Below are 25161 nucleotides of genomic sequence, written 5' to 3'. Positions count from 1 at the left end.
ACGATGGCGGCCGCCGCTGCGGCCTGTACCGGGGGTTGGGGCCTGTACCGGGGTCCGGGCCCTGCTGCGGCCTGTACCGGGGGCCGGGGCCTGGGGCCTCACCGCCGAGCCCTGCTGCGGCCTGTACCTGGGGCCTGTACCGGGAATCAGGGCCTAGGGCCTGCACAGCCGGCCCCTGCTGTGGCCTGTACTGGGGGTTGGGGCCTGTACCGGGGTCCGGGCCCTGCTGCGGCCTGTACTGGGGGCCGGGGCCTGGGGGCCTCACCGCCGGGCCCTGCTGCGGCCTGTACCTGGGGCCTGTACCGGGGGTCAGGGCCTAGGGCCTGCACAGCCGGCCCCTGCTGTGGCCTGTACCGGGGGTCGGGGCCTGCACCACCGGGGCCTGCTGCGGCCTGTACCGGGGGACCCAGGGCCTGGGGCCTCACCACCGAGCCCTGTTGCAGCCTGTACCGGAGGTCGGGGCCTGGGGCCAGCACAGCCGGGCCCTCCCCCCGGGGCCTGCTGCAGCCTGTACCGGGAGGCCTGGGGCCTTCACCACCGAGCTCCGCGGCAGTGTGCCTGGGCTGCCCGCGCAGCCTCTCCCCCCGCCCCAGCACACGACACGGAGCCTGCACCGGGCCACCGGGGAGGGTTTATTTATAACGGTGTCACAGAGTAATGGCGTAACGCAGGCGAAGGAGGAATGGGCTGGTGACGGCGCTTGGCCGGGCTCCGGCGCACCCTTCCCGGCTACATGGGTGCAAGGAGGCGGCAGCCCTGGCCTGCTCGTGGCCGAACTTCCCAGCCTGGCAGCCCAGAATGATGCAGCAGCTCCCGCCACCGCAACCGGGGCTCGGGGTGGGTGCGGGGGGCTCAGGAGAGGAGGGTGCACCGAAGGGAACGAGCGCAGAGGGCTGGGGGGTCTGCAGGGTGTGGGGGGCAGCGGGGAATGCGCTACGGGCGTCGACGTCCCAAGCCGGGGTGCGGGGCCGGTGGCCGGCCGTGCGGGCAGGCAGCAGGTTAGCTTTCCTCTTTGTCAGCTTCCTCCTTCTCGTCTTCGTCATCTTTCTCCCCCTTGAGTTTCTGCCGAGCGAATTCCTCGATGACGATGTCCTCCTCGCTGGAAGGGAGAGCGGAGCGCGGTGAGCCTGGGGATGGTGGCCGCGGGGAGCCCACCATGCCCAGTCCCCGCTGACAGAATCACAGAATGGTCGGGGTTGGCAGGGACCCCTGGGGGTCACCCAGCCCAGCCCCCTGCCCAAGCAGGGTCACCCAGAGCAGGCTGCACAGCACCGCGTCCAGGCGGGGCTGGAATATCTCCAGAGAAGGAGACTCCACAGCCTCCCTGGGCAGCCTGGGCCAGGGCTCCGTCACCCTCAGAGGGAAGAAGTTCTTCCTCCTGTTCAGCTGGAGCTTCCTCTGCTTCAGTTTGTGCCCATTGCCCCTTGTCCTGTCACTGGGCACCACTGGAAAGAGTCTGGCCCCATCCTCCTGACCCCCACCCTGCAGATATTTATGGGCATTTCTAAGGTCCCCTCTCAGCCTTCTCTTCTCCAGGCTGAACAAGCCCAGCTCCCTCAGCCTCTCCTCGTAGCAGAGATGCTCCAGTCCCCTCCTCATCCTCGCAGCCCTCTGCTGGACTCTCTCCAGTAGCTCCTCATCTTTCTTGAGCTGATGCCCAAACCCTGCTCCTGCCAGGGGTCTGTGCACAAACCCTGCTCTGGCCCTGCACCCCCGCCGCTGCGGGGAACGCTCGGGTCGCTGCGAGCCCCGGCCTGGCCCGAGCACAGCAATCCGGGACAGATCGCTGGCTCGGCCGCGAGCGTGCGTGACCGGAGGAGCTGGGCTCTCGCCTGCAGCTTGCGGTGGTTTTTCAAACAATGTTTTGCATTGTCAGGGGAAAAAGGGGAAGGAAAAGCAACGAAAGTGGAGGCCAAGAGATTAGTTACCTCCTTGTGAAAGGCGAGCGGCGGGTGACAGCGAGGGAGAGCCGCAAAATGAAAAGCGGGGGGAAGAAAAATGGAAAAAAAAAAAAAAATAATAAAGAGTCAGCAAAACCGATTCCAAAAGCCTGCGACTGCGAAACGCCTTGGCAGCGTCTGCGGGGAGCGGTGGCGGGGCCAGGCCAAGAGATTTCCCCTCTGGAAGTTCAAACACCCTTGCGGAGGTGCCGGGCTCCAAACCCCGGTGCTCGTGGCCCCGCCGTGGCGTGCGACCGGACGCAAAACCGCCCCGTTGGAGGGAGAGGAGAGGGAGAGGAGAGCACATGGGGGCATGGAGCTGGGACCAGCGCCGCTTCCAGCAGCCAAGGGACCTCGGCGCGGGGCGCATGGGGCCCGGAGCCGTCGGGGATGTCATGTCGGTGGTGGCACTCGTGGCTGGGAGACGCGGCGTGGTTTGTGTGTTAGAGGAAGCACTGGCCTGGGGATAAGGCCATGGCTCTTTACCTTGGCTTGTCTGGAGTCCGGTGATGAGTGAAGCCCAGGGAGGCAAGGATTGAGAGAGACACGCATGCAGGTTAACACAGAGAGGACGTTTCAGCTAACTTCTCCTCTTAACACACAGGTGTTTCTCCAGAAGGAGAGACTTTGGGGTGGGTGGCAGCCAGGGTGCTGCGGGGAGCAGAGCTGCTGCCACCCTGGTCATAGAATCATAGAATGGTTTGGGTGGGAAGGGACCTTGAAGATCATCTGGTTCCAACCCCCTGCCATGAGCAGGGACACCTTCCACCAACCCAGGGTGCTCAGAGCTCCATCCAACCTGGCCTTGAGCACTGCCAGGGAGGAGGCAGCCACAGCTTCTCTGGGCAGCCTGGGCCAGGGCCTCACCACCTTCATGGGGAAGAATCTCTTCCTAATATCTCATCTAAATCTGCCCTCTTTCAGTTCAGAGCCGTTCCCCCTTGTCCTATCCCTACACACCCTTGTGAAAGCCCCTCTCCATCCTTCCTGTCGGCCCCTCCAGGCACTGGCAGCTGCTCTAAGGTCACCCCGGAGCCTTCTCTTCTCCAGGCTGAACAGCCCCAGCCCCCTCAGCCTGTCCTCGTAGGAGAGGTGCTCCAGCCCTCGGCTCATCTTCGTGGCCCTGCTCTGGCCCCGCTCCAACACATCCACGTCCTTGTGTTGGGGGCCCCAGAGCTGGACGCAGGACTCCAGGTGGGGTCTCACGAGAGCGGAGTAGCTCCGTGGTCCCGGACGGAGCAGCTCTGCCCATCCCAAAACCCCGGGGTGCTGGGGCAGAGCAGGGCCCTTTCCCCCCCAGCATGGAGACTGCCTCTTCCTCCCCGGCGTTTCGGCAGCGTCCCAGGTGCTGCTTACCGTCCGCAGGCTTCGGGTGCATCAGGATGACAGGCACCTCGACGCCGACGTCGCTGGAAGGGAAAGCGCTTCTTCCAATAAACCCGCCCGGCACCGCACCGCGCCCAGCCCCGCGGGCAGCCCCCCCTTACCTGGAGGTGAGATCCCCCAGGATGCTGCGGCAGCGGGAGAGAAGGGACAGAAATCAGCCAGGGCAGAGGAGGGGAGGGGTTAGACTTTGCTTTCTGATGAGGTAGAAGAAGATTTATAACAGTGGTGAAGGGCAGCGGTGATGGGGATGGAGGCGAGGGAGTTGGAGAGCAGCCCAGCGCCCGGCTGTCCCCCCGGGGCAGGGATGAGGGGGCCCATGGTGCGAGTCCCTGCATCATCTGCCCGGTGGTACAAGATCCCACTGCACGGCCCAAGGGGACGGTCCCCGCGCCCGCAGAGCCTCACCCTCCTCGGGACACCACCAGGTTGACCTTCACTTTGTAGGACACCAGGATGCCCAGCACCTCCTTGTCCATGCCGGGTCTCAGGCTAGGAGAAAGGCAGAGCGGAGCGGTGAGGCGGGCAGCGCCCGGGGCTGTCTCCGAGCCCTGTTTTGCGTGGGGCACCCTGGGCTCTGGCAGGAGAGGACAACACAGCGTGGCAGTAAGAGAGAGGGGAGGCTGAAGCCGCAGAGCAGTTTCTGGAGGCCACTTAGGCTGCCTGAGCTGGGATTTACCCCCAAGACGGGACCTGATGCAGCTCTGGAGAGCGATATGGGGGCTTTGGATGATGGTTGGGACTGGGAGGCTACGTCTCCTGCGAGGTGGAGAAGTGGGTCTGTGGCCATGTCATAAAATCCTTACGTTTTCCAGCTGGGCTCGGGCACAGGAGGTGTGGGAGACCCTTGGTGGGAGCCCAGAGCACCCCGAGCAGCGGGCAGCTGTCGCAGAGGGGGGAAGGCACAGCCCGGCCGTGGCGGGGAGCGGGGGGAGCCCACCCGGCTCTTACATGGTGGAGGAGGCCAGGTTGGTGTCCTCGTGCTTGAGCTTGCCGTCGAGGGCGAGGCCTCGCTTCTCACGGTTGGCCGCGAGCGTGGGGGTGACGGAGTATGTTTTGGAGAAGGTGGAGTTGGCCGGCACGTTCTCGCTGGAAGGGGTGGGAGAGGAGAGCTCAGAGCCGGCACCAGCGTGGTGGGTGCCCAGCACCCTCCGGGGATGCTCAGCATCACCGGGGCAGAACCAGACCCGCCCCGCAGCTGCCTGCGCCCGTTTCCTCCTTTCGTTCCCTTCTACAACCACTTCTTTTTTTGCCCACCTTCTCAGGGGCGCGGAGGCTGCGGCCGGAGGCAGCTGCGCACCTTCCCCGGGGACCTCCCCAGCCGAGGCCGGGGCGCACGTTGTCCGCAGCCTCCCCTCCCCGCTGCTTCCTCTGTGTCTGCTCTTCTAACCCTGACGGTTTTGCTGCCTGGTGTAAAACCACCTTCCCCACCCCCTCTCCCCATCACTCCCCTTCCTCCTCCTCCTTTCTATTCCTCCTTCTGGCCGCGATACCGCGCCACCCCCAGCCCCTCTTTACTTACTTTATCTCCTCGGTGCACACAGTCTTTGTGTATTTATCCAGCGAATAGAGGACCACGTCTGTGATCTGGTCGACTGCAGAGGGACGGGAGGGACCAGCCTTGGCGACGCGGCGGAGGCACGCGCCCGCGGTCCCCGTCTCCGACGGGGAGGCCGGGACGCGGTGGGCGCCGGGACATGCCCGTCCTCCCCCCCTCTCACCTGAAATCTTAATTTTTTTCACGATCTTGTTGGTGGTGTTGTTGATGTTGACAGTCACGTTGATGGGGTCTCCGTGGTAGTAGATCTGCAGTGGGAAGAGGCTCGGTTACGTGACCAGGCATCCCGGTCCCCATCTCCGGGGACGCACGTGGTGGCACGAGCCAGGGGACGGTCCCCTTCCTGACCTCCTTATCCAGGGAGGCTTCGAGGTGCAGGGGCTTGTCGGACAGCATGAACTGCCGGGTGGTCTCCGACTTCGGGGCTGGCCCCGTCTTCAGGGGTGCGAACTGGATCTTGCGGATGATGAGGCGCACCGAGTTCCTGCGGGGAGGGGAGCGGTCAGCCCCGCTCCCCCCGGCAGGGACGTGTCGAGGAGGACACACTGGCTGTCTCTGGGGACGTCACAGTGTCTCCAGCCAAAGGATGTGAGCTGCAGCCAGCTCCTGGGACATGGTGGGCATGGACGCAGGGACCGATACCCATCCTTTGGGCAAAGTACCCCATCCGAGCATGGCACAAGCAGACCGCAGGTCCTCGGCCCGACCCCGACGCTGGCCACCCCAGAGCCATCCGGTGGTTTGGGTTTAGGGCCGTGGGGTTGGAAAGGGATCCCCTGCAAATACCTCTTGTGAATTTTCTCCTCCAGATTTTCAGCACAGAATCCTTTGACCTCGAAGTCCACGCCGCAGGCCTGGGAGAACGCGTGTGGTCACTATGCAGGAGGGGCTCAGAGCTGCCTGAGGTTTAGGTTCATTCCCCTCCTTCCTCCACTGCATCCCCAAAGATCCTGCTCCCAGCTCCAGCCATCCTTCTTCTCCAGCCCTCACCCCGTGGGCCACGTCCCCATAAGAGACCCCCAGCTCTCAGTTTTGGCACCCCACGGCTTAACCCTCTGCCAGGGGGAACGGGCCCAGGGGACACAGGTCAGGGACAGGAGCTCACCTTTCCCACATCGTCTGGTCCCGGCTGGAGGGTGACCGAGCAGGGCAGGTTGGTGGCAATCTGGGCAGAACAGGGAAAGAGAGGAAAAAGTAAATAAAGAGCGTGCCCAGAGATGAGCCCTGGTGCACACCATGGAGGCGTGTGGTCAGGAAGGGCTGAGCAGCCCCTACCTCGAAGGTGAAGGGGTAGGCGTTCTCCCCCAGCTTCTTCATCAGCTTCTCCTGCAGAGGAGTGAGGGTTTTGGGCGCCTGGTCCGGCACCGGTGGGAAGATCTGGGTGGTCAGGACGTAGATGTCCTTCCTGAAGGTCAACCCGATAACGTCGAGGTCATCTCGGCCGTAGCGAAACGCGCAAGTCAGCGTCACGTAGACTGAAGCCGGATGGAAACGGAGGGGAGCGGGGTTAGGGAGGGGTGGGATAAAGGGAAGGCACAGGGGGAAAGGGGGTGAATAAAGAGGAAAGAAAGAAAAACTACTGCAATAACTCTTCAGAAGAAACATAACTCTGTTATCAGGACAAGGTCCTCTACAGCCTGATGTAGGTGACCCTGCTTCGGCAGGGGGTTGAGCTGGGTGACCCACAGAGGTCCCTTCCAACCCCGACCATTCTGTGATTCTGTGACCTGGACCTCAAACACTAGATAGAAAGGTAACAAGATCCGTAATGTCTTTCTGCGAGGCACGGGCAGCTTCAGAGCCGGTGCCGCAGGCAGAAGAGACGAGAAGAAGAGGCAGCCTTCCCCCCAGGTCAGGTTCCACGGCCCCGACGCACAACGAGCTGCAGGCGCCCCGTTGCAGCTTCAGCCTGACTGCAGTCCCAGGTTGCCAGTGAGCTTTGCACCGGTTTCCACCCCTTCCCCTTACCACGCGGGGTGCTCGGCATCAATACCTTTCCTGTCCTTCAGGTACTCCGGGTCGATCAGGCAGACGCCGTCTGCAAACAGACAGAGCAGGGCCGGTGAGCTCCGCCGCTCGGGAAGGTCCATGCTGAAACGCGGCACTTTTTAAATTCGAGTGGTCTGCCCGTCGGCTGGGAAGGCGACCGAGGGGAGCTGCCGGCCGGGGCGACGGCGATGCCTCCTCCAGCGTCTCCACCGGCAGCGTGGCTGGGTTGCTTTGCCAAGGGGACTTTGTCCCATTCCCCACCATTTTTCTGTATGGGTATTCCAGCTGAACCCGAGGAAGAACTTCTTCCCTCTGAGGGTGACGGAGCCCTGGCCCAGGCTGCCCAGGGAGGCTGTGGAGTCTCCTTCTCTGGAGATATTCCAGCCCCGCCTGGACAAGGTCCTGTGCAGCCTGCTCTGGGTGACCCTGCTTGAGCAGGGGGTTGGGCTGGGTGACCCCCAGAGGGCCCTTCCAACCCCACCATTCTGTGGTTTTACAGGAAAACGGGATGCCTGCTGCTCCGGAGCTGCCCTTGCTCTTGCGGGAAGCAGAGGCGAGCAGCCACCAGCACAGGGACCGGTCTCCCCGGCCGCTCGCCGCCCGCGCTTCCCCCTCCGTGGCGGGCACGGCCCCACTCACCTACGGAGTCCACCGACTCCACGTGATCCACAAAGTCTCTCTTCCCCAGGTAGATGGAGAGCTGGAGGCAGCACACGGCAGAAGGAAAGAAGGACACAGGTTAGTGTTTGCCATTGAACTGGCCAACATTTTCAAGCCCTGAGTTGTGTCGTGGAGCTCGTTAACCCTGCCGTTAGCACCAGACATCGCATTTTAGGGTTCATCTAGGTGGTTTTTTATAATTTCTATTTTGAAAAGCAAGCCCTGCACTGGCATCATAGCAGGTATAGCAGGGATGAAAGGGATTTCAAAGGGAAAGGAAACCCAGCCTGCGTCCCGTCGCGTGGGCAGAGCCACCGCGGAGGAGCCCCGTCTCCGCGTGCCTGGACTCACCTTGCTGTTGGGGCTGGTCTTCTTGAACACCCTGTGGAGGAAACACAGGCAGAGGGGTTGGGAACGCCCTGGATGGGGCTGGGTGCCACGCAGCCCACTCCCGGGGCAGGGAGGGAGGCGATGGCCAGGCGTCTCCCTGGGGCAAGGAGACGAGGGCTTCCCCACGAGCACGGTGCATCTCCAAGAGCTGCACCAGAGCACGCATGGGATGCCCTGACCTCGGGGAATTCAGTGTCCTGCAGATTTTGAGCCCTAACCCGCCCGGTGTCGCTGCCCTGGGGGATGCCACGCTCGGCGTGTGACCGTCGAGGAGGGGGCTGCGTTAGCTGGCTGTGTCTTGGTGAGGGCAAGGGAGAAGACACCAACACGCAGATGGAAAGGGAAGGTGCTTTGGTGGCCCCGCCGTGGCTTGCTCCACCTCGCTACGGCAAGCTCCTGCACGCAGGGGGAGCTGGGGGGGGCTCACTTTCTCCTGCGGCTCCTGCCCCGCAGTGCTCTGCTCCATCCCAATGAAAAAAATAATAATAATAAAAAAAAGACACTTACTTTGCTCCTTCGGCCATTTTAAGTCAGCAGCCACGCAGGCGGGGATCTGCAGGGAGAGATGGAGGGGAAACGATGGGCGAGGTGGTGGGGAAGGGGCTGCCGGCAGCCATCGCCGGCCAGCGGAGCCAAACCCTTCCCCTGCGGACGGAGCGCAGAGCCCTCGGGTGCTCGGGGTTCAGCTGGGGCTGCCGGGCAGCACCCAAGGCGCACGCTGGCAGCTGGGCACCCAGCGGGGCGGCCGAGCTGAGCAAGCCCCTCACCCTTGGCTGGAAAAGCGGTGAGGAGGAGGTGGAAGGAAAAAAGGGAGAGCGATGCCCCAGGCAGGTGGGCTTCAAAAAATAGCAGGCACGGGGGTGACTCCCAAGGGAGCGAGTTCAAGGCTGGGAAAGGCAAGAAAATGAACAAAAGGGCTGATGGAGTTTCAGTTCTATGATTTTCTCTCCTCTGCAGGAAATTGGCTGTCGTGGCTTAATGGCAGGAACGGGCTCGTTTTGTCCCATCACTCACAGAATCACAGAATAGTAGGGGTTGGAAGGGACCTCTGTGTGGCATCTAGTCCAACCCCCCTGCCCAAGCAGGGTCACCCAGAGCAGGCTGCACAGGACCTTGTCCAGGCGGGGCTGGAATATCTCCAGAGAAGGAGACTCCACAGCCTCCCTGGGCAGCCTGGGCCAGGGCTCCATCACCCTCAGAGGGAAGAAGTTCTTCCTCGGATTCAGCTGGAGCTTCCTCTGCTCCAGTTTGTGCCCGTTGCCCCTTGTCCTGTCGCTGGGCACCACTGGAAAGAGTCTGGCCCCGTCCTCCTGACCCCCACCCTGCAGATATTTAGAGGCATTTCGAAGGTCCCCTCTCAGCCTTCTCTTCTCCAGGCTGAACAAGCCCAGCTCCCTCAGCCTCTCCTCGTAGGAGAGATGCTCCAGTCCCCTCCTCATCCTCGTAGCCCTCCGCTGGACTCTCTCCAGCAGCTCCTCATCTTTCTTGAAATGAGGAGCCCAGAAATGGACACAGCTCTGCAGATGGGGCCTCCCCAGGGCAGAGCAGAGGGGAAGGAGCGAGGAAACCGCAGACAGAACGGTCGAGGGCAGCTTAACCACCCCATGGGCAGCGGTCTGGGAGCTCACAGCCCTGACCCACGGACCCCCATCCCCATCCCCGTCCCCATCCCCAGCCGGGGCTGCCCAGCCCTGCCCAGACACGCTGCCTGCGTTTTGCTCGCTCGAGCCTGGCATCCAGAATCAAACAGTAAATATTGCGCCGACCACCAGCTGATTCGCCAGGAGATCAGACGGGATGAGCTCAGCTGCTTAAAGTCAGGCGGCTCTTACTTTAGCAGAGCTTAAGCCCAGGCAGGATTTGAAGCCCCACGTGGGCAGGGTCGCCTCTTTACGCAACCGCAGGGATGCTGGGGAGAAAGAAGATATTGATACGGCGGGGAGGAGGTGATCCTCTTCCTCACGGGAAAACAAGGGATTAGTCCCAAACACGGGATCTTTGATGCCGTCAGGTGCTGCGGGATGTGAAGCTCGGGGATGCTCGCCCGCAGCGTTCCTCGGGCAGCAGCAAGAGGAGACGCGAAGGGAGCGGGAGCAGAGCGGTGCCGTGGGCTCGGCCCTCTCCGGAGCCCAGGAACTGGGGAGATGGCGATGAAAGGTGGAGGGAAGAGCTGGACTCCTCCTCTGACCTCTAAATCCACAGAGAGGGGACCCCCTCCCCTCCTGGCTTGGCTAAGCCCCCCAAAACCGCCCCCCAAGTCCCTCCACCCACTCCCCGTGGCTTGGCCACGCTGAAATCCTTTTGGTCACATTTTTCCCCTTCCAGCCCCAAACCGCCCTCCTTCCAGCCAGGGTCCGGCACCAGCGTCCCTGCCCCGAAGCGTTGTACCCAACGGCAGGGTCGGTGCCCCAGAGCGCTGGCAGGGCCCAGGCAGCAGAGCGGGCAGCACTCACCCAGCGGGTGGACAGATGGACAGACAGACGCTCTCCTCTTCCTCTCCCAGTGCGTCCCAGTGCCACCCAGTCACTACGGGCTGCTCCCAGTCCTGCAGCTTCTTATACCCCGCCGGTGGTCCCTCCCCTGGCATCTGATCTTGCCCGCCGGGCTTTGGCTGGAGACACATCGTGTGTGTGTGTGTGTGTGTGTGTGCACGGAGGGCGAGGTGCTTTCGGGAAGAATCCTATTAGTTTGTTAATTGGGGAGAGGCTTGGTGAGTAAGAGTGGGCTATAAATACGGCTGCTGCTGGAGCCCTGGGAAAGCGGCTTAGGGAGATTGGCAAAGCGGGCTTAGGAGCAAGGTGATGGTAATTGAGGTGGAAGCTCTGCTCCTGGTGGGCACGGGCACAGAATCCCACGCGGGCTCGCTACGACGGCTCCCGCCATGAGTGGAGCTGGGCCAGCCCTGGGCACGAGGGTGGATGGAGATGGCAGAGGGGCAGGAGGGACCTGCTGGGTTTCATGCCCCCTTAGCACTTTGCTGGGCACCTAGCAGCTGGACGGGAGGCGCAGGCAGCTTCTCATGTGGCCACCCAGAGGTGACCCGCCATGGGCCAGGGCACACGGGACACCCTCGCCATGGGGACGCCGACGTACAAGATGGTGGGGCCAAGGCACATGCGAGGCTGGGGCCGCAGCGGCAGCTCCCGCGCCAGGCTTCGCTCCGCTGCGGCGGCGGGGAAGGGCTGGCCACCCCAGCGCGGTGGGACGCGGACCTGCCGCCGTGCCCGAGCCCCGCCGGGCAATCTGCTCAGCCCCGCGGGCCGGCCTCGCCTGGCCTGGTTAGCACGTCGGTAACTCAGGGTTTGCTGCTGCTCCAGACACAGAAGTGTTGGAAGCGTGGACTGGATTTGCCTTTCGGCTGGCCGGGAGAGAAGCGCTCCCCACTGCCATCCTTGCTTGGCTGCAGCCGGTGTGCGGGACCCCCCTCCTGTCCTTCCGGCGTGAAGGACCCCCCTCCTGTCCTTCCTCAGCCACAGCCAGTGTGCAGGACCCCCCTCCTGTCTCTCCTCGGACGCAGACAGCATGCAAGACCCCACTCCTGTCCTTCCTCAACTGCAGCCAATGTGCAGGACCCCCCTCCCATCCTTCCTTGGCCACAGCCAGTGTGCAGGACCCCCCTCCTGTCTCTCCTCAGCCACAGCCCACATGCAGGACCCCCCTCCGGTCCTTCCTCAACTGCAGCCAATGTGCAGGACCCCCCTCCCATCCTTCCTTGGCCACAGCCAGCGTGCAGGACCCCCCTCCTGTCCTTCCTCAGCCACAGCCAGTGTGCAGGACCCCCCTCCTGTCTCTCCTCAGCCACAGCCCACATGCAGGACCCCCCTCCGGTCCTTCCTCAACTGCAGCCAATGTGCAAGACCCCCCTCCCATCCTTCCTTGGCCACAGCCAGCATGCAGGACCCCCCTCCTGTCTCTCCTCAGCCACAGCCCACATGCAGGACCCCCCTCCGGTCCTTCCTCAACTGCAGCCAATGTGCAGGACCCCCCTCCCATCCTTCCTTGGCCACAGCCAGCGTGCAGGACCCCCCTCCTGTCCTTCCTCAGCCACAGCCAGTGTGCAGGACCCCCCTCCTGTCCTTCCTCAGCCACAGCCCACATGCAGGACCCCCCTCCTGTCCTTCCTCAACTGCAGCCAATGTGCAGGACCCCCCTCCCGTCCTTCCTTGGCCACAGCCAGCATGCAGGACCCCCCTCCCGTCCTTCCTCAGATGCAGACAGCATGCAGGACCCCCCTCCCATCCTCTCTTGGCCGCAGCTGGTGTGCAGGACCCCCCTCCCATCCTTCTTCAGTTACAGCTGGCATGCAGGACCCCCCTCCTGTCTCTCCTCGGCCACAGCCGGCGTGCAGGACCCCCATCCTGCTGGGGTGGCTGCAGGACGCTGGCGTGGGTGCTGCCCCAGGGACAGGGCACAGACCCCAAGGGCAGCCTGCAGACAGCCCCAGCAAGGCCCCACTCATCCTCCTCACCTCCAGCATCCCTCCAGCCCTCGCCCGGACCCTTTGCTTCCAGCACGCCCTTGGTCCTGGCCCAGCACGCAGAGGTCAGGAGATCCCTGCTCAGCACCATGCCTCCATCCCAGAGCTGCCAGCAGCCTCCTCCCACCACCCTGGGTCAGCTCAATAACCTTCAGCACCTGGGTGCCAACCCCTCCCAAACGCAGCCCACCTGTGCCCCCAGCCCCATGGGCCACTGGGAGCCACCATGGCACACCAGTCCCACCAGCTTCGCTGCCCAGGCCTTTAGCTGTCAACACACGTCGCCCAGAGCCGGGACTTGTGATCTCTTTAATTGCACGCAGGAGAGCTGCTTAGTCTGCAGATTAGCGGGCGCTATTCCTGCCAAGGTCGGGGGGACACGTGAACTGTGACCTTCCCGCTGGCGGGAGGAGGAGGAGGAGGAGGAGGAGGGGGGAGCAGCCCCACCTGGACGCCCGCTGCCCGGCCGGGGGGACGGCGGAGTGCCCACCCCCAGCACCACCTAATCCCGAGCTCTCTGCTCTTCGTTAGGCTCTTGATGAGGACCAGCGCCGTTCACAAGGGCTGTGGCCGCGGGGTCCGCGCGCTGGGGGGAGGAAGGGGAGCAGATTTCGTTACGGGCGGCTTCGGCTCAGTTTAATCCCACCTGGGTGGATTCGGCCAGGGAGACCTGGCCCAGGTTGGGGGGCAGATGTTCCCCCCCCAAAGCGCTGGTGAGACGGACAGACAGACCACATCCCTTCCCGCGCTCACGCCGCGCTCTGACCCAAGCGCCGCGGAAGGAAGCTGGGGGATGCGGCACGGTGTTAAAAATAATTGGGAAACGTGAGAGGGCTTCTTCCTTTTTCCTGTTTAATAAACAGCCAAAGGCTGCTCACGTCTGCCTCATCCCCCCTGTCCCTCCGTCCCTGAGCGCTGCGGGACGCGCGGCTCCAATGGCCCCTTCCAGCCGGGCAGGACGCGGGGCTGGGGGAGCCACCCAGCAAACCGGCACCAGTGAACCCACATCGCTTTCCGAAATGGAACGGGCGCTGGGCGCTGGCAGAGCTCCCCAGGTGCCGGTGCCTCCAGCGACGTCGGGGCTCAGCCTCCGGCACGGCGCAGCCTTATGTAAACGCCCGCAGCCGGCGCCGCCGATTTCTCAAAGCCCCGCAGAGCTCCAGGTCTTCCTCCCCTGATCCAGATTAAGCGGTGCGGACGGCGTTAATCCGAAGCCGGGTGCCTCCGCCGCTGCGGGGAATTATTGCCACGCTGTTAAGTAACGGGAGGGAGCAGTGCCGGCAAGAGCAGGACGGGGGGCTCTGGCAGGACAGGGGGCTCTGGCAGGACAGGGGGCTCCAGCAGGATGGGGGGCTCCAGCCGTTGTCCCCGCGCAGACCCCACCCCGGCACTGTGTGTCCTCGCAGTGGGTGCTGGCAAGAAATGCAACTGCTGCTGCATGGCCTGGAGCCGCCAGCCCCAAATGAAATGGGCTGCCCAGCTTCCCGTGGCCCTGGGCGCAGGTTCCTCTGCAGGCTGGGAGCACGGGAGGAAGCCTCGGCAGGGGCTTGTGACACGTCTGCGCCCGCGGGCCCGGGCAGATGGGGCGGGGGGGACACACGGTCGCTTTGCATTGGGCTCATGGCTGCAGGGGTTGGCTTGTGATGCCGAGGGTGGCAGACAGCTAGGAGCGTGGCTTGACATGGCACCTTCATCCCCATCCTCATCCCGATCCCCATCCTCATCCCCATCCCCATCCTCATCCTCATCGTCATCCTTATCCCCATCCCCATCCTCATCCCCATCCTCATCCTCATCCTCATCCCCATCCTCATCCTTATCCCCAGCCTCATCCTCATCCCCATCCCCATCCTCATCCTTATCCTCATCCTCATCCCCATCCTCATCCTTATCCCCAGCCTCATCCTCATCTTCATCCCCATCCCCATCCTCATCCTTTTCCCCAGCCTCATCCTCATCCCCATCCTCATCCTTATCCCCATCCTCATCCTCATCCTCATCCCCATCCTCATCCTTATCCCCATCCTCATCCTCATGCTCATCCTCATCCCCATCCTCATCCTCATCCTCATCCTCATCCCCATCCTCATCCTCATCCTTATCCCCATCCTCATCCTAATCCCCGTCCTCATCCTCATCCCCATCCTCATCCTCAGCCCCATCCTTATCCCCATCCTCATCCCCATCCTTATCCTTATCCCCATCCTCATCCCCATCCTCATCCTTATCCTTGTCCCCATCCCCATCCCCATCCCCATCCCCATCCTCCTCCCCATCCCCATGCCCATCCTCATCCTCCTCTGGCAGGAACCTGCTGTCCCATCTCCCCGCGGAGCAGCCCTGGTCCTCCCGGCTGCCCTGGCAGCCGATGGTGGCTGCTGCTCGTCTGTAATTAATCGGTGCTAATCACCGCAGCGCAGCTCGGGCCAGCCGCTTGTCCAGGCGGCCGCCGGCACGTGCACGGCCCCCTCGCCGCTTGCGACGAGGAGGAAAACCTCCGGGGCTGCGCCCGGGAGCTGCGGGAACCCCGGTGCTGTTTGCACCCCGATCCCACCGGGAAAAGCCTCCCTCCTTCCCGACCCCTTTCCCGGGAGCCCCCGAACCCCGATTCCCTCCCGCCTGCGGACAAAACACTCGCAGACGGGATGACACGGATGCCATCGTGGGTGCCCAAGCTGGTTTCGGGGAGCTTCCTGCCGTCCCACACCGCCAGCCATTCCCCCTCCCGGGGTCCCATCCGAGGGACAGGGCTGTCGCCCCGCCGTCGCCCCTCGCCCCGGGGATGGGGAGCAGTGGGGAGCTGGGGGGGTGCAGAGCCCCGCAGCGGGGCTGGAGCAGGAGGAGGAGCGAGGAGGCTGGGCGCCGCGGCGGGGAGAGCAGAGCGAGGAGGAGGAGGAAGAGGAGGAAGAAGGAAGAGCGCGGTGGTGCCGAGCGAGCAGCCCGGGGCGTGGAGAGACGGGTGGGTGCCGCCGGACCCCCCGTGGGAGGAAGCATAGAGCGTCGCGGCTCAGCTCCCGCTTGGCTGAACCCCAAAAGCTTGGCTCACACCCCCAGGAGCCCCGCGCCGCGGCTGCGAGGGACGCGTGAGTGTGCGGGGCGAGGTTTGGGGACACTGGCGTGGCCTCTCCTCGCCGTGACCGGGGCACAATGGTGGCCCCGGGGCCGAGCCAGCAGCACGGGGCGATTCCCCCGCGGGAGGGATCCATTCGCCGATCCGGCCCCGTGCACCCCGCAGGCTGGAGCCCCCCGCGATGACGAGCGTCCGGACCCCCAGCCTGCCCCATCCGCCGCCCCGGTCCCGCTCCCGCCACGCTGCCTGGCCGCAGGGCACCCCGTCCCCGTGAGCATCGCCTCGGTGGCCGCGCATCGCCCGCCGGCACCTCCAGCCACCGCCTGGCTCGGGGAGCGGGGGGCTTCTCCCCCCACCGCCGCCTTCGCCGGCTGACTCCGATGCGGGGCTGGGACGCAGCGCAGCCGGCGTGCGGCGGCTTCGGACGATGGCGGCGGCCGGCTGGTACCACGGGGACATCGGCCGCGTGGCCACCGACGAGCTGCTGGCCAAGGCCGGGCGGGACGGCTGCTTCTTGGTGCGGGACAGCGAGTCGGTGTGCGGGGCGTATGCCCTCTGCCTCCTGTGAGTCGCCCGCCGCGGTCCCTCTGTCCCTCCCGCCACCGCCAAAACCTCGTGGAAAGCCCGCGGGGATGCCGGACGGGTGCCGGCTCTCTGGGACGGGCGTTTTCGGGCGATCGCCGGGTGTCCCCGGGAGCGGGCAGAGCTCAGGGCCGGCAGGCGAGGGGCGAAGCCGAAATCCAGGGTGCCCCGAGCCCTTCCGAGGTGCCCGCTGCGGGAGCGGGACAGGCTGGCTCGCGTCGCCCTTCCCCTGCTCCCGCCAACCCCCAGCGCCGCCGCAGCCGGAGCGCGACGCCCGCCGGTAGCGTCGCAGGCGCCGGGACCCCGGGGGCTGCATCCCCCCGCTGCGGGACCCCTCATCGTCCCCACGGCCGGGATGGGGATGCCGCACTGCGGGGGGGGGGCTGCCCGCACCCCCTTCCTGCCGCCATCACCCCCGTCCTGCCGCCGAGCCACACGTGTGCGGCGCGGGGTGGTGGCACGGCGGGTTTGGCTGGATGTCCCCCTCCCCGCCTCGACACCCTTCGCCACGGCTGCGGGGTGCGGGGCGGCCGGGGGTCCGTCCGTCCCAGCACCGGGGCGGAGGTCGGGGCGATGCCAGCCGGGACGGTGGCACCGGCGGGGACGCGGCGGTGGCCTCGGAGCGGTTCTGACCGTGGTGTCGCAGCCACGGGGAGCCCGGCACTCGTGGTGTCGGGGTTGGGGGGGGGGACACGCGATGGGGGACCCCTCATCTGCTCTCCCCCAGGTTCCAGCAGCACGTCCACACCTACCGCATCCTCCCCGACGACGAGGGGCTGCTCTCCGTGCAGGTGGGTGCCCAGAGCCCGGGTGGCACCGGGCCGTGCTCCCTGCCCGCCATGCTGGCACGGCCGCCGGCGTGAAGAGCTGGGGGTCTCACGCCCCCCACCACCCCCTGTGCACCCCGGGGGAGGTGGTGGCTGCCTGGCCTCCGCGGCGCGGCACTCCGAGACGCCGGTCCCCTCCCTGCCACTGTCCCCTGCCACTGTCCCCTGCCCCAGCCTGGCCACGCAGCCCCAATCCCCACCACGTCTGTCCCGGCCAGCGGCTTGGCCCCGCTTCCCCTCTTTGGTGTCACAGAGTCAGTAAGGTTGGAGAAGACCTCTAAGATCATGAAGTCCAACCCTCACCCCAACCCCACCACGCCTGCCAAACCGTGTCCCCAAGTGCCACATCCACATGCTTTTTGAACCCCTCCAGGGATGGGGACTCCACCACTGCCCTGGGCAGCCTGGTCCAATGTCTGACCGCTCTTTCAGTGAAGAATTTTTTCCCAATATCCAATCTGAACCTCCCCTGACGCAGCTTGAGGCCATCGCCTCTTCTCCTATCACTGATTACTTGGGAGAAGAGACCACCCCCCCTCACCACCCCCTCCTGTCAGGGAGCTGTAGAGAGCGATAAAACCTGAGAACCTCAAAAAACCTGACGGGCTCAACCCGAGCGCTGCGGGCTGAGCGTGCTGGAGCCTCCAGACCCCTCACGGTTTCTCCTGGTGCCCACCTCTCTGCAGCCGTTCCTTCTGACACCCTAAAAAGAGCATCCCAGGGGTCCCTGCCCACCCGGGGGTGAGCTCCAGGCGTCCGGCGGGCACTCGCCGCTCACCACGGGCACGTTTTGGGGGGCCAGACCCAGGTCCGCAGCCCGGTGGGGGGGACGTGACGGCGCTCCCCCCATCTCTGCCTCCCCAGACCATCCAGGGCGTCCAACCCAAGCGCTTCCGCACCCTCCCCGACCTGATCAGCGCCCACCAGCACCCCAACAACGGGCTGGTGACCCCCCTGCTCTACCCCGTGCTCCGGGTGAGGCAGGCGGCCGAGGAGGACTCGGGTGAGCTGGGGGCTGTGGGGGGCTGCGGGTGAGGAGGGGGGGTCCCACTGAGCTGGCTGGCCTCTGCCCGCAGACGGGGAGGATGGCCGAGGCGGGCAGGCGGCGAGCGCGGCGGGAGCCGGGACGGGCGCGTGGGTCAGCGGTGCCGTCGCCAGCCGGACCCACATCTCACAGCAGCTGCACCAGAGGCTGCAGGAGCAGGTCCACAGCAGGTAACGTGCTCACAGAATCACAGGATGGTGGGGGTTGGCAGGGACCTCTGGGGTCACCCAGCCCAACCCCCTGCCCAAGCAGGGTCACCCAGAGCAGGCTGCACAGCACCGCGTCCAGGCGGGGCTGGAATATCTCCAGAGAAGGAGACTCCACAGCCTCCCTGGGCAGCCTGGGCCAGGGCTCCGGCACCCTCAGAGGGAAGAAGTTCTTCCTCGGGTTCAGCTGGAGCTTCCTGTGCTCCAGTTTGTGCCCGTTGCCCCTTGTCCTGTCGCTGGGCACCACTGGAAAGAGTCTGGCCCCGTCCTCCTGACCCCCACCCTGCAGATATTTAGAGGCATTTCGAAGGTCCCCTCTCAGCCTTCTCTTCTCCAGGCTGAACAATCCCAGCTCCCTCAGCCTCTCCTCGTAGGAGAGATGCTCCAGTCCCCTCCTCATCCTCGTAGCCCTGCGCTGGACTCTCTCCAGTAGCTCCTCATCTTTCTTGAACTGGGGAGCCCAGCACTGGACCCAGCACTGCAGATGGGGCCTCCCCAGGGCAGAGCAGAGGGGGAGGAGAACCTCCCTCGCCCTGCTGGCCCTACCGCTCTGGGGTAGCTGGGTAGGGCTGGGGATGGGGGGGGGTTCCCCAGAGCGAGGGGGCAGCCCGGGGGCCACCCCAGAGCTCAGCACCCGGCACATCCCCACAGGGAACAAGGGAGCTGTGGGCGTCTCCTTCCTCTTCAACGGGACCTCCTTCGGCTTCATCAACTGCCACCTGGCCTCCGGCAGCGAGAAGACCCACAGGTGACAGAGGGGCTCGGTGGGATGGGGCTGGGTGTCTCGGGGGGCTGGAGGAGCCCCGAGGGGCTGCGGGGACGCCCCTGTCCCCATCCTGTCCCCAGCGGGCAGGCTGAGGTGTCCCCGCGGTGGCTGACGCGGCGTCGCTGTCCCCCTCGCAGGCGTAACCAGAACTACGCCGACATCCTGCGCTCGCTGGTCCTGGGCGACAAGCGGCTCGGCGCCTTCGACCTCACCCTGCGCTTCACCCACCTCTTCTGGTTCGGGGACCTCAACTACCGCCTGGACATGGACGTGCAGGTGGGACCCGCGCTGGCACCGCGCCGGCGGGCGGTGGGTCACCGGAGCTCACCGCGCCGTCCTCCTCCGGCGCAGGACGTCCTTGCCCACATAATCAAGAAGGAGTTTGGAGCCCTCCTGACCGTCGACCAGCTCAGCCTGGAGTGGGAGAAGAACAAGGTGTTCCTGCGGTTCAGTGAGCTCTGCGGAGAGGGACCTGGGTGTCCTGGTGGATGACAGGTTAACCATGAGCCAGCAGTGTGCCCTGGCTGCCAAGAAAGCCAATGGGATCCTGGGGTGCATCAAGAAGAGTGTGGCCAGCAGGACGAGGGAGGTTCTCCTTCCCCTCTACACTGCCCTGGTGAGGCCTCATCTGGAGTACTGTGTCCAGTGCTGGGCTCCCCAGTTCAAGAAAGATGAGGAGCTACTGGAGAGAGTCCAGCGGAGGGCTACGAGGATGGTGAGGGGACTGGAGCATCTCCCCTACGAGGAGAGGTTGAGGGAACTGGGCTTGTTCAGCCTGAAGAAGAGAAGGCTGCGAGGGGACCTTGTAAATGCCTACAAATATCTGCAGGGTGGGGGTCAGGAGGATGGGGCCAAGCTCTTTCCAGTGGTGCCCAGTGACAGGACAAGGGGCAATGGGCACAAACTGAGGCACAGGAAGTTCCGTCTGAACATGAGGAAGAACTTCTTCCCTCTGAGGGTGACGGAGCCCTGGCCCAGGCTGCCCAGGGAGGCTGTGGAGTCTCCTTCTCTGGAGATATTCCAGCCCCGCCTGGCCGCGGTGCTGTGCAGCCTGCTCTGGGTGACCCTGCTTGGGCAGGGGGTTGGGCTGGGTGACCCACAGAGGTCCCTGCCAACCCTGACCATTCTGTGATTCTGTGATTCTGAGTGCGGGGGCGAGGGCATGGGTCCCCCCACCAAGACGGTGGCACCCAGGGTCCCTGGCACCCCGCCGCGAGGTGCCGAAATCCTGGGGGACACCAGCGCGCTCCATGTGAGCCCCCCCGGGGAAGGTCCCTGGGCTCCGCGTCCCCAAAGCGGTCGGAGGGGCCGGGGGTGCCGGCCGTCGGCGTGAGCCCCGGCCGGGGACCGTGACGCCCCACGGGCCGCAGGGACGCTGACCTCTGCACCACGTCTTGGTCCCCAGGTGAGGGTGACATCTCCTTCCCGCCCACGTACCGCTACGAGCGGGGGTCCCGGGACAGCTACAGCTGGCAGAAGTTCAAGCCCACGGGGGTGAGTTCCTGGAGCCTCCCGCCGAGCTGCAGGACATCGCCGGGGGGTCTGCGTGGTGATGCTCAGCTCCCCGCACCTCTCCCGCGCTGTGCTCTCCCCAACGGGGGTCCGGGAGGGAGGGAGCTCACTTTTTTGGGGTGCTGGGTTGCGTTTCTGGGCTGGGGGGAGCCAGACCCGAGGGGTCTGCTGCTTTCCCCCTTTCTAGATGAGGATCAATGTCCCCTCGTGGTGCAACCGCATCCTGTGGAAGTCGCACCCGGAGACCCACGTGGTCTGTAACTCCTACGGTGAGCGGGACCCCGCGGCTGGGGGGACCCTGGGGGGGCCAGCGATGGCCGGGACCCCGGGGACGGTCGCCCATCCGCCCCCTCCCGCCATCCAGGCTGCACCGACGACATCGTGACCAGCGACCACTCGCCCGTCTTCGCCACCTTCGAGGTGGGAGTGACGTCGCAGTTTGTGCCCAAGAAGGGTAAGGGGTTGGGGGGGCTCTCACCCCCGTGCCCGGTTTGGGGCCAGCCCTGGCCGTGGGTGCTCGGCCGGCGCACGCCGACCCGCCAGTACCCGCCTGCAGCCCCCGGATCGGGCCCCGAGCCCCTGGCGCGCGTCGAGTGGGAGAGCATCGAGGTGATCGTGAGAACCACCAGCTGCAGCAAGTGCTGCCTCGAGCTTCACTCCTGCTGCCTGGAGGGTGAGGGGGCCGGGGGGCCGGGGGCTGCGCTGCGGGGGGCGAGCCGGCCCCGCCTGCAGCTGTGCCCCCCGCTGTCCCCCGGCAGAGGCCCAGCGGAGCGGGGAGAACACGTCCCAGAGCTGCGACAGCCCCGGCTTCCTCAGGCTGGGCTGGGCTGCCACGCAGCTGCCCGTGGTGCGCGGACCTCGAGCATCCTCCTCCCTCCTCTTCCCCATCCCTCCATCCCCCTCCCTTCCTCTTCCCCATCCCTCCATCCTCCTCCTTCCTCTTCCCCATCCCTCCATCCTCTTCCCCATCCCTCCATCCTCCTTCCTCTTCCCCATCCCTCCATCCTCCTCCCTTCCTCTTCCCCATCCCTCCATCCTCCTCCCTCCTCTTCCCCATCCCTACATCCTCTTCCCTTCCTCTTCCCCATCCCTCCATTCTCCTCCCTTCCTCTTCCCCATCCCTCCATCCTCCTCCCCATCCCTCCATCCTCCTCCCTTCCTCTTCCCCATCCCTTCATCCTCCTCCCTCCTCTTCCCCATCCCTCCATACTCCTCCCTCCTCTTCCCCATCCCTCCATTCTCCTCCCTTCCTCTTCCCCATCCCTCCATCCTCCTCCCTTCCTCTTCCCCATCCCTCCATCCTCCTCCCCATCCCTCCATCCTCCTCCCTTCCTCTTCCCCATCCCTCCATACTCCTCCCTCCTCTTCCCCATCCCTCCATCCTCCTCCCTTCCTCTTCCCCATCCCTCCATTCTCCTCCCTTCCTCTTTCCCATCCCTCCATCTTCCTCCCTCCTCTTCCCCATCCCTCCCGCTGGCCCTGGACCCCACATCCTCCTCCCTCCTCTTCCCCATCCCTCCATCCTCCTCCCTTCCTCTTCCCCATCCCTCCATCCTCCTCCTTCCTCTTCCCTATCCCTCCATCCTCCTCCCCATCCCTCCATCCTCCTTCCTCTTCCCCATCCCTCCATCCTCCTCCCTCCTCTTCCCTATCCCTCTATCCTCCCCCTTCCTCCTCCCCATCCCTCCATCCTCCTTCCTCTTCCCCATCCCTCCATCCTCCTCCCTCCTCTTCCCCATCCCTCCCGCTGGCCCCGGACCCTGAGCCCCAAGGGGTGCCGGGGGCTGTCACCGTGTGTCCCCCCGCCCAGGACAGAGCCACCCCCGTGCCACCCCACCCTGCAGCAGCCCCCTGAGCACCCCTCTCTCCGCGTGCAGCTGAACCCCATCCTCCCAGACCCGGAGTACCTGGGGGACCAGCACCTGCTGCTCAGCATCAAGGGCGTGGAGAGCTGCGAGTCCTACGGTGCGCGCGGGGCGGGGGGCCAAGCCCCACGTCTGGGGGGCTCTGGGAACAGCCCCGCTGGGTGGAAGGGTCCGCAGCTGGGGCTCGGCAGAAGGGAGCCTGGCGCCCACCCTGCTCCGGGTGCTGTGTCCGCAGGCGAGTGCTGCGTCGCGATGAAATCCATGATGGGCAGCACGGCCCAGCAGTTCGAGACCTTCCTGTCCCACCGCGGCGAGGAGACGGGCTCCATGCGCGGCCGGATGAAGGTCCGGGTGCCCCAGGACAGGCGCAGCACCCGCGAGGGGCTCTACGGTACCACGGCCCCCCACCCATCGCCGCGGGGGCTTGGGGCCGTGGCCGTGCCCGGAGCCGGCCACCGGCTACACCAACCCAGCCTACGTCATCTTCGAGGGGGTCCCCAACGCGCGGCCGCCGGCCCCCGGCGCACCCCACGGCTTCGATGGCCGACGGCGCCGGAGCCCTCTTGGGACGCGGGTCCCTTCGCCCTCGGAGATGGAGCAGCGGGGCGGCTGGCCCCGTGGCGTGCCGGGGGTCCTGTCCCACCGGCACCCACTCAGCCCCGCCGGCGTGGCCTGGCAGAAGAGACCCAAATCGGCCGTCCTGGCGAGGGACGCGGCGGGGACGGGTGACGGCTCGCTGACCGCGCTGCGCATGGCCGCCTGCCTGAGCCGGCCAGAGCGGGCGTCCCCTGAGCGCGGAGGGGACGAGCAGAGGACCCCGCTGCGCCAGACCCCCAGCGCCCCGCAACCGCCGCCGCAGCACGCGCCGGACGCTCGCTGGCATGGCCGCCCTGGAGAGGTACCGCTGCGGTCCCCGCAGGGCTCCGGAGCTCAGCCGGGGCAGCTCGGGGATGGGAGGGGACCTGCTTTTGGCCATGGGGCCACCAGCGGATGGGGGGGGGCCTCATCTCCACGGCAGTGTGGACGACAGGGTGACCGTGAGCCAGCAGCGTGCCCTGGGTGCCAAGAAAGCCAGTGGGATCCTGGGGTGCATTCAGAGCAGTGTGGGCAGCAGGGCGAGGGAGGTTCTCCTCCCCCTCTGCTCTGCTCCGGGGAGGCCCCATCTGCAGAGCTGTGTCCAGTGCTGGGCTCCCCAGTTCAAGAAAGATGAGGAGCTACTGGAGAGAGTCCAGCAGAGGGCTGCGAGGATGAGGAGGGGACTGGAGCATCTCTCCTATGAGGAGAGGCTGAGGGAGCTGGGCTTGTTCAGCCTGGAGAAGAGAAGGCTGAGAGGGGACCTTAGAAATGCCTCTAAATATCTGCAGGGTGGGGGTCAGGAGGACGGGGCCAGACTCTTTCCAGTGGTGCCCAGCGACAGGACAAGGGGCAATGGGCACAAACTGAAGCAGAGGAAGCTCCAGCTGAACCCGAGGAAGAACTTCTTCCCTCTGAGGGTGACGGAGCCCTGGCCCAGGCTGCCCAGGGAGGCTGTGGAGTCTCCTTCTCTGGAGATATTCCAGCCCTGCCTGGACACGGTGCTGTGCCCCCTGCTCTGGGTGACCCTGCTTGGGCAGGGGGTTGCGCTGGGGGACCCACAGAGGTCCCTGCCAACCCAAACATTCTGGGATTCAGTGCTCTGCCCCATGGAGCCACCGCGGCGCAGGCAGCGGGGTAGGGTGGCAGGGGGAGGAGCAGCGATGTGCCCCCTTCATGCGGGGTGAGGACTCGCTGGTCCTGGCGTGACCTGCTGGGGTGAGTCCTTGTCCTTCTTTCCCCAGTGGCCCTGTGACAGGGGTGAGCCATCCCGCGACGCTGGTGGGTGCCTGGGCCACCTCGGCTGGCAGCAGGACACAGAAGGGCTGCAGGAACATGGCTGGGACCACCTGGAGATGTTCAGGTACCCCAGCCCCTGGAGCTCAGAAGAGGGGGCACCGTGTGGGCCAGCTCCTATGGCCCCGGGGTCCCTGGCAGAGACCCCCGCCCTGGGGGGGAGGAGAGGTGAGTCTCGGGACGGGGATGCAGCAGGGAGGGAAGGATACCGAGTCCCCAGGTCTCCATGGCTGCCCCAGGGTCACGCGGGCTCCCCGCTCCCTCTCGGTGGCCCCCCCAGCGCTCGCTCCCCGTCACCCCCGTGCGCAGAGACGTCGCGGAGCGGGACCTGCAGGCTGCCGGGCTGCTCAGCCCGACCGGTCCCCGACCCGTCCCCGGCGAGGGCACCGCGGTGAGCCGGCCACCGAGACCCGACCTCGGACCCAGCGCCTAGAGCAGCGATCCCCACCCCAGCACCCACCCGTGGAGCTCCCGAGGAGGATGGGGCAGGCACCCCGGCGTGGACCTCCCGGCCACGCTCCCGACTCGCCCGGCCTCACCAGGGAGCGATGGTTGGAAGGTCTCAGCAAGCTCCTGCGGCCATCAGGATGGACGCTCTCCAGGTCTCCATCCTCCCTCCGCGAAGCGATGGAAGGACCGTGCTGAGCCCCAGCAGCAAGCAGGGACTGGGCACACGGGAGACGCTGAGGCCACTCGGGAAGCGGGGACTGCCGGGTGCGTTGGACCTCAGGGCTCAGCCTCTTCGGGCAGCCAACGTGCCACCTGCAAGGGCACAGCAGCATCCGCGGACACCCCAGCCCCGCACACCCGCGTGCCTTCGGCCTCGGCAGCCGCTCCCTCCTCCCCGCTCAGCTGGCGGTCCCAGAGGACTTCTACGGCAGCCGCTCCTGACGAGGTGCCCCTCGCTATTCCCGTCCAGAATAAAGTCTCGGGGCAACGCCTGGTTGTGTGCAGGGGCGAGGAGGGAGCGTGCCAAGCCACGCCGGGGCGAGCTGGGGGGGAAAGAACCGGCTCCGGGTGCC

At 65.6% G+C, this 25161-nt stretch overlaps 2 protein-coding genes across 2 annotated transcripts; one reads left to right on the top strand and one right to left on the bottom strand.

The window, feature by feature from the left end:
- Positions 1–913: 913 nt before the first annotated feature.
- Positions 914–8444, bottom strand: ARR3 (arrestin 3). Its single transcript, XM_075435451.1, has 15 exons — positions 8428–8444; positions 7882–7912; positions 7510–7570; positions 6875–6919; positions 6157–6356; positions 5987–6046; positions 5668–5735; positions 5230–5365; positions 5045–5129; positions 4846–4918; positions 4275–4412; positions 3732–3815; positions 3428–3451; positions 3297–3349; positions 914–1127 (listed from the first exon to the last, which is right to left on the bottom strand). The coding sequence occupies exons 1-15, from the start codon at positions 8442–8444 to the stop codon at positions 1000–1002; spliced, it is 1203 nt and encodes a 400-aa protein (XP_075291566.1). The 3' UTR covers positions 914–999.
- A 6935-nt stretch (positions 8445–15379) lies between these two features.
- LOC142363105 (phosphatidylinositol 3,4,5-trisphosphate 5-phosphatase 2A-like) lies at positions 15380–24329 on the top strand. Its single transcript, XM_075435470.1, is given in 16 exon segments — positions 15380–15480; positions 15633–16031; positions 16777–16840; positions 17741–17879; positions 17953–18091; positions 18759–18875; positions 19031–19344; positions 20299–20387; positions 20593–20674; positions 20770–20859; positions 20962–21078; positions 21164–21252; positions 22283–22659; positions 22661–23168; positions 24088–24208; positions 24211–24329. Coding segments are annotated over 15 exon segments (2484 nt in total). The 5' UTR covers positions 15380–15480; positions 15633–15894; the 3' UTR covers positions 24312–24329.
- Positions 24330–25161: the final 832 nt, after the last annotated feature.

This window comes from Opisthocomus hoazin, chromosome 14, assembly GCF_030867145.1.
Source record: "Opisthocomus hoazin isolate bOpiHoa1 chromosome 14, bOpiHoa1.hap1, whole genome shotgun sequence".
Classification (NCBI taxonomy): domain Eukaryota; kingdom Metazoa; phylum Chordata; class Aves; order Opisthocomiformes; family Opisthocomidae; genus Opisthocomus; species Opisthocomus hoazin.
The sequence above is the reverse complement of the archived record's forward strand: the minus strand, read 5'-3'. Positions and strand labels throughout refer to the sequence as shown.

Excerpts from the sequence above, each read along its gene's own strand:
- ARR3 (XM_075435451.1), bottom strand. Across the intron at positions 4,413-4,845 it reads GTGTGCACCGAGGAGATAAA|CGAGAACGTGCCGGCCAACT; the intron begins GTAAGTAAAGAG and ends CACCCCTTCCAG. Across the intron at positions 3,816-4,274 it reads AACCTGGCCTCCTCCACCAT|CCTGAGACCCGGCATGGACA; the intron begins GTAAGAGCCGGG and ends CCTTTCTCCTAG.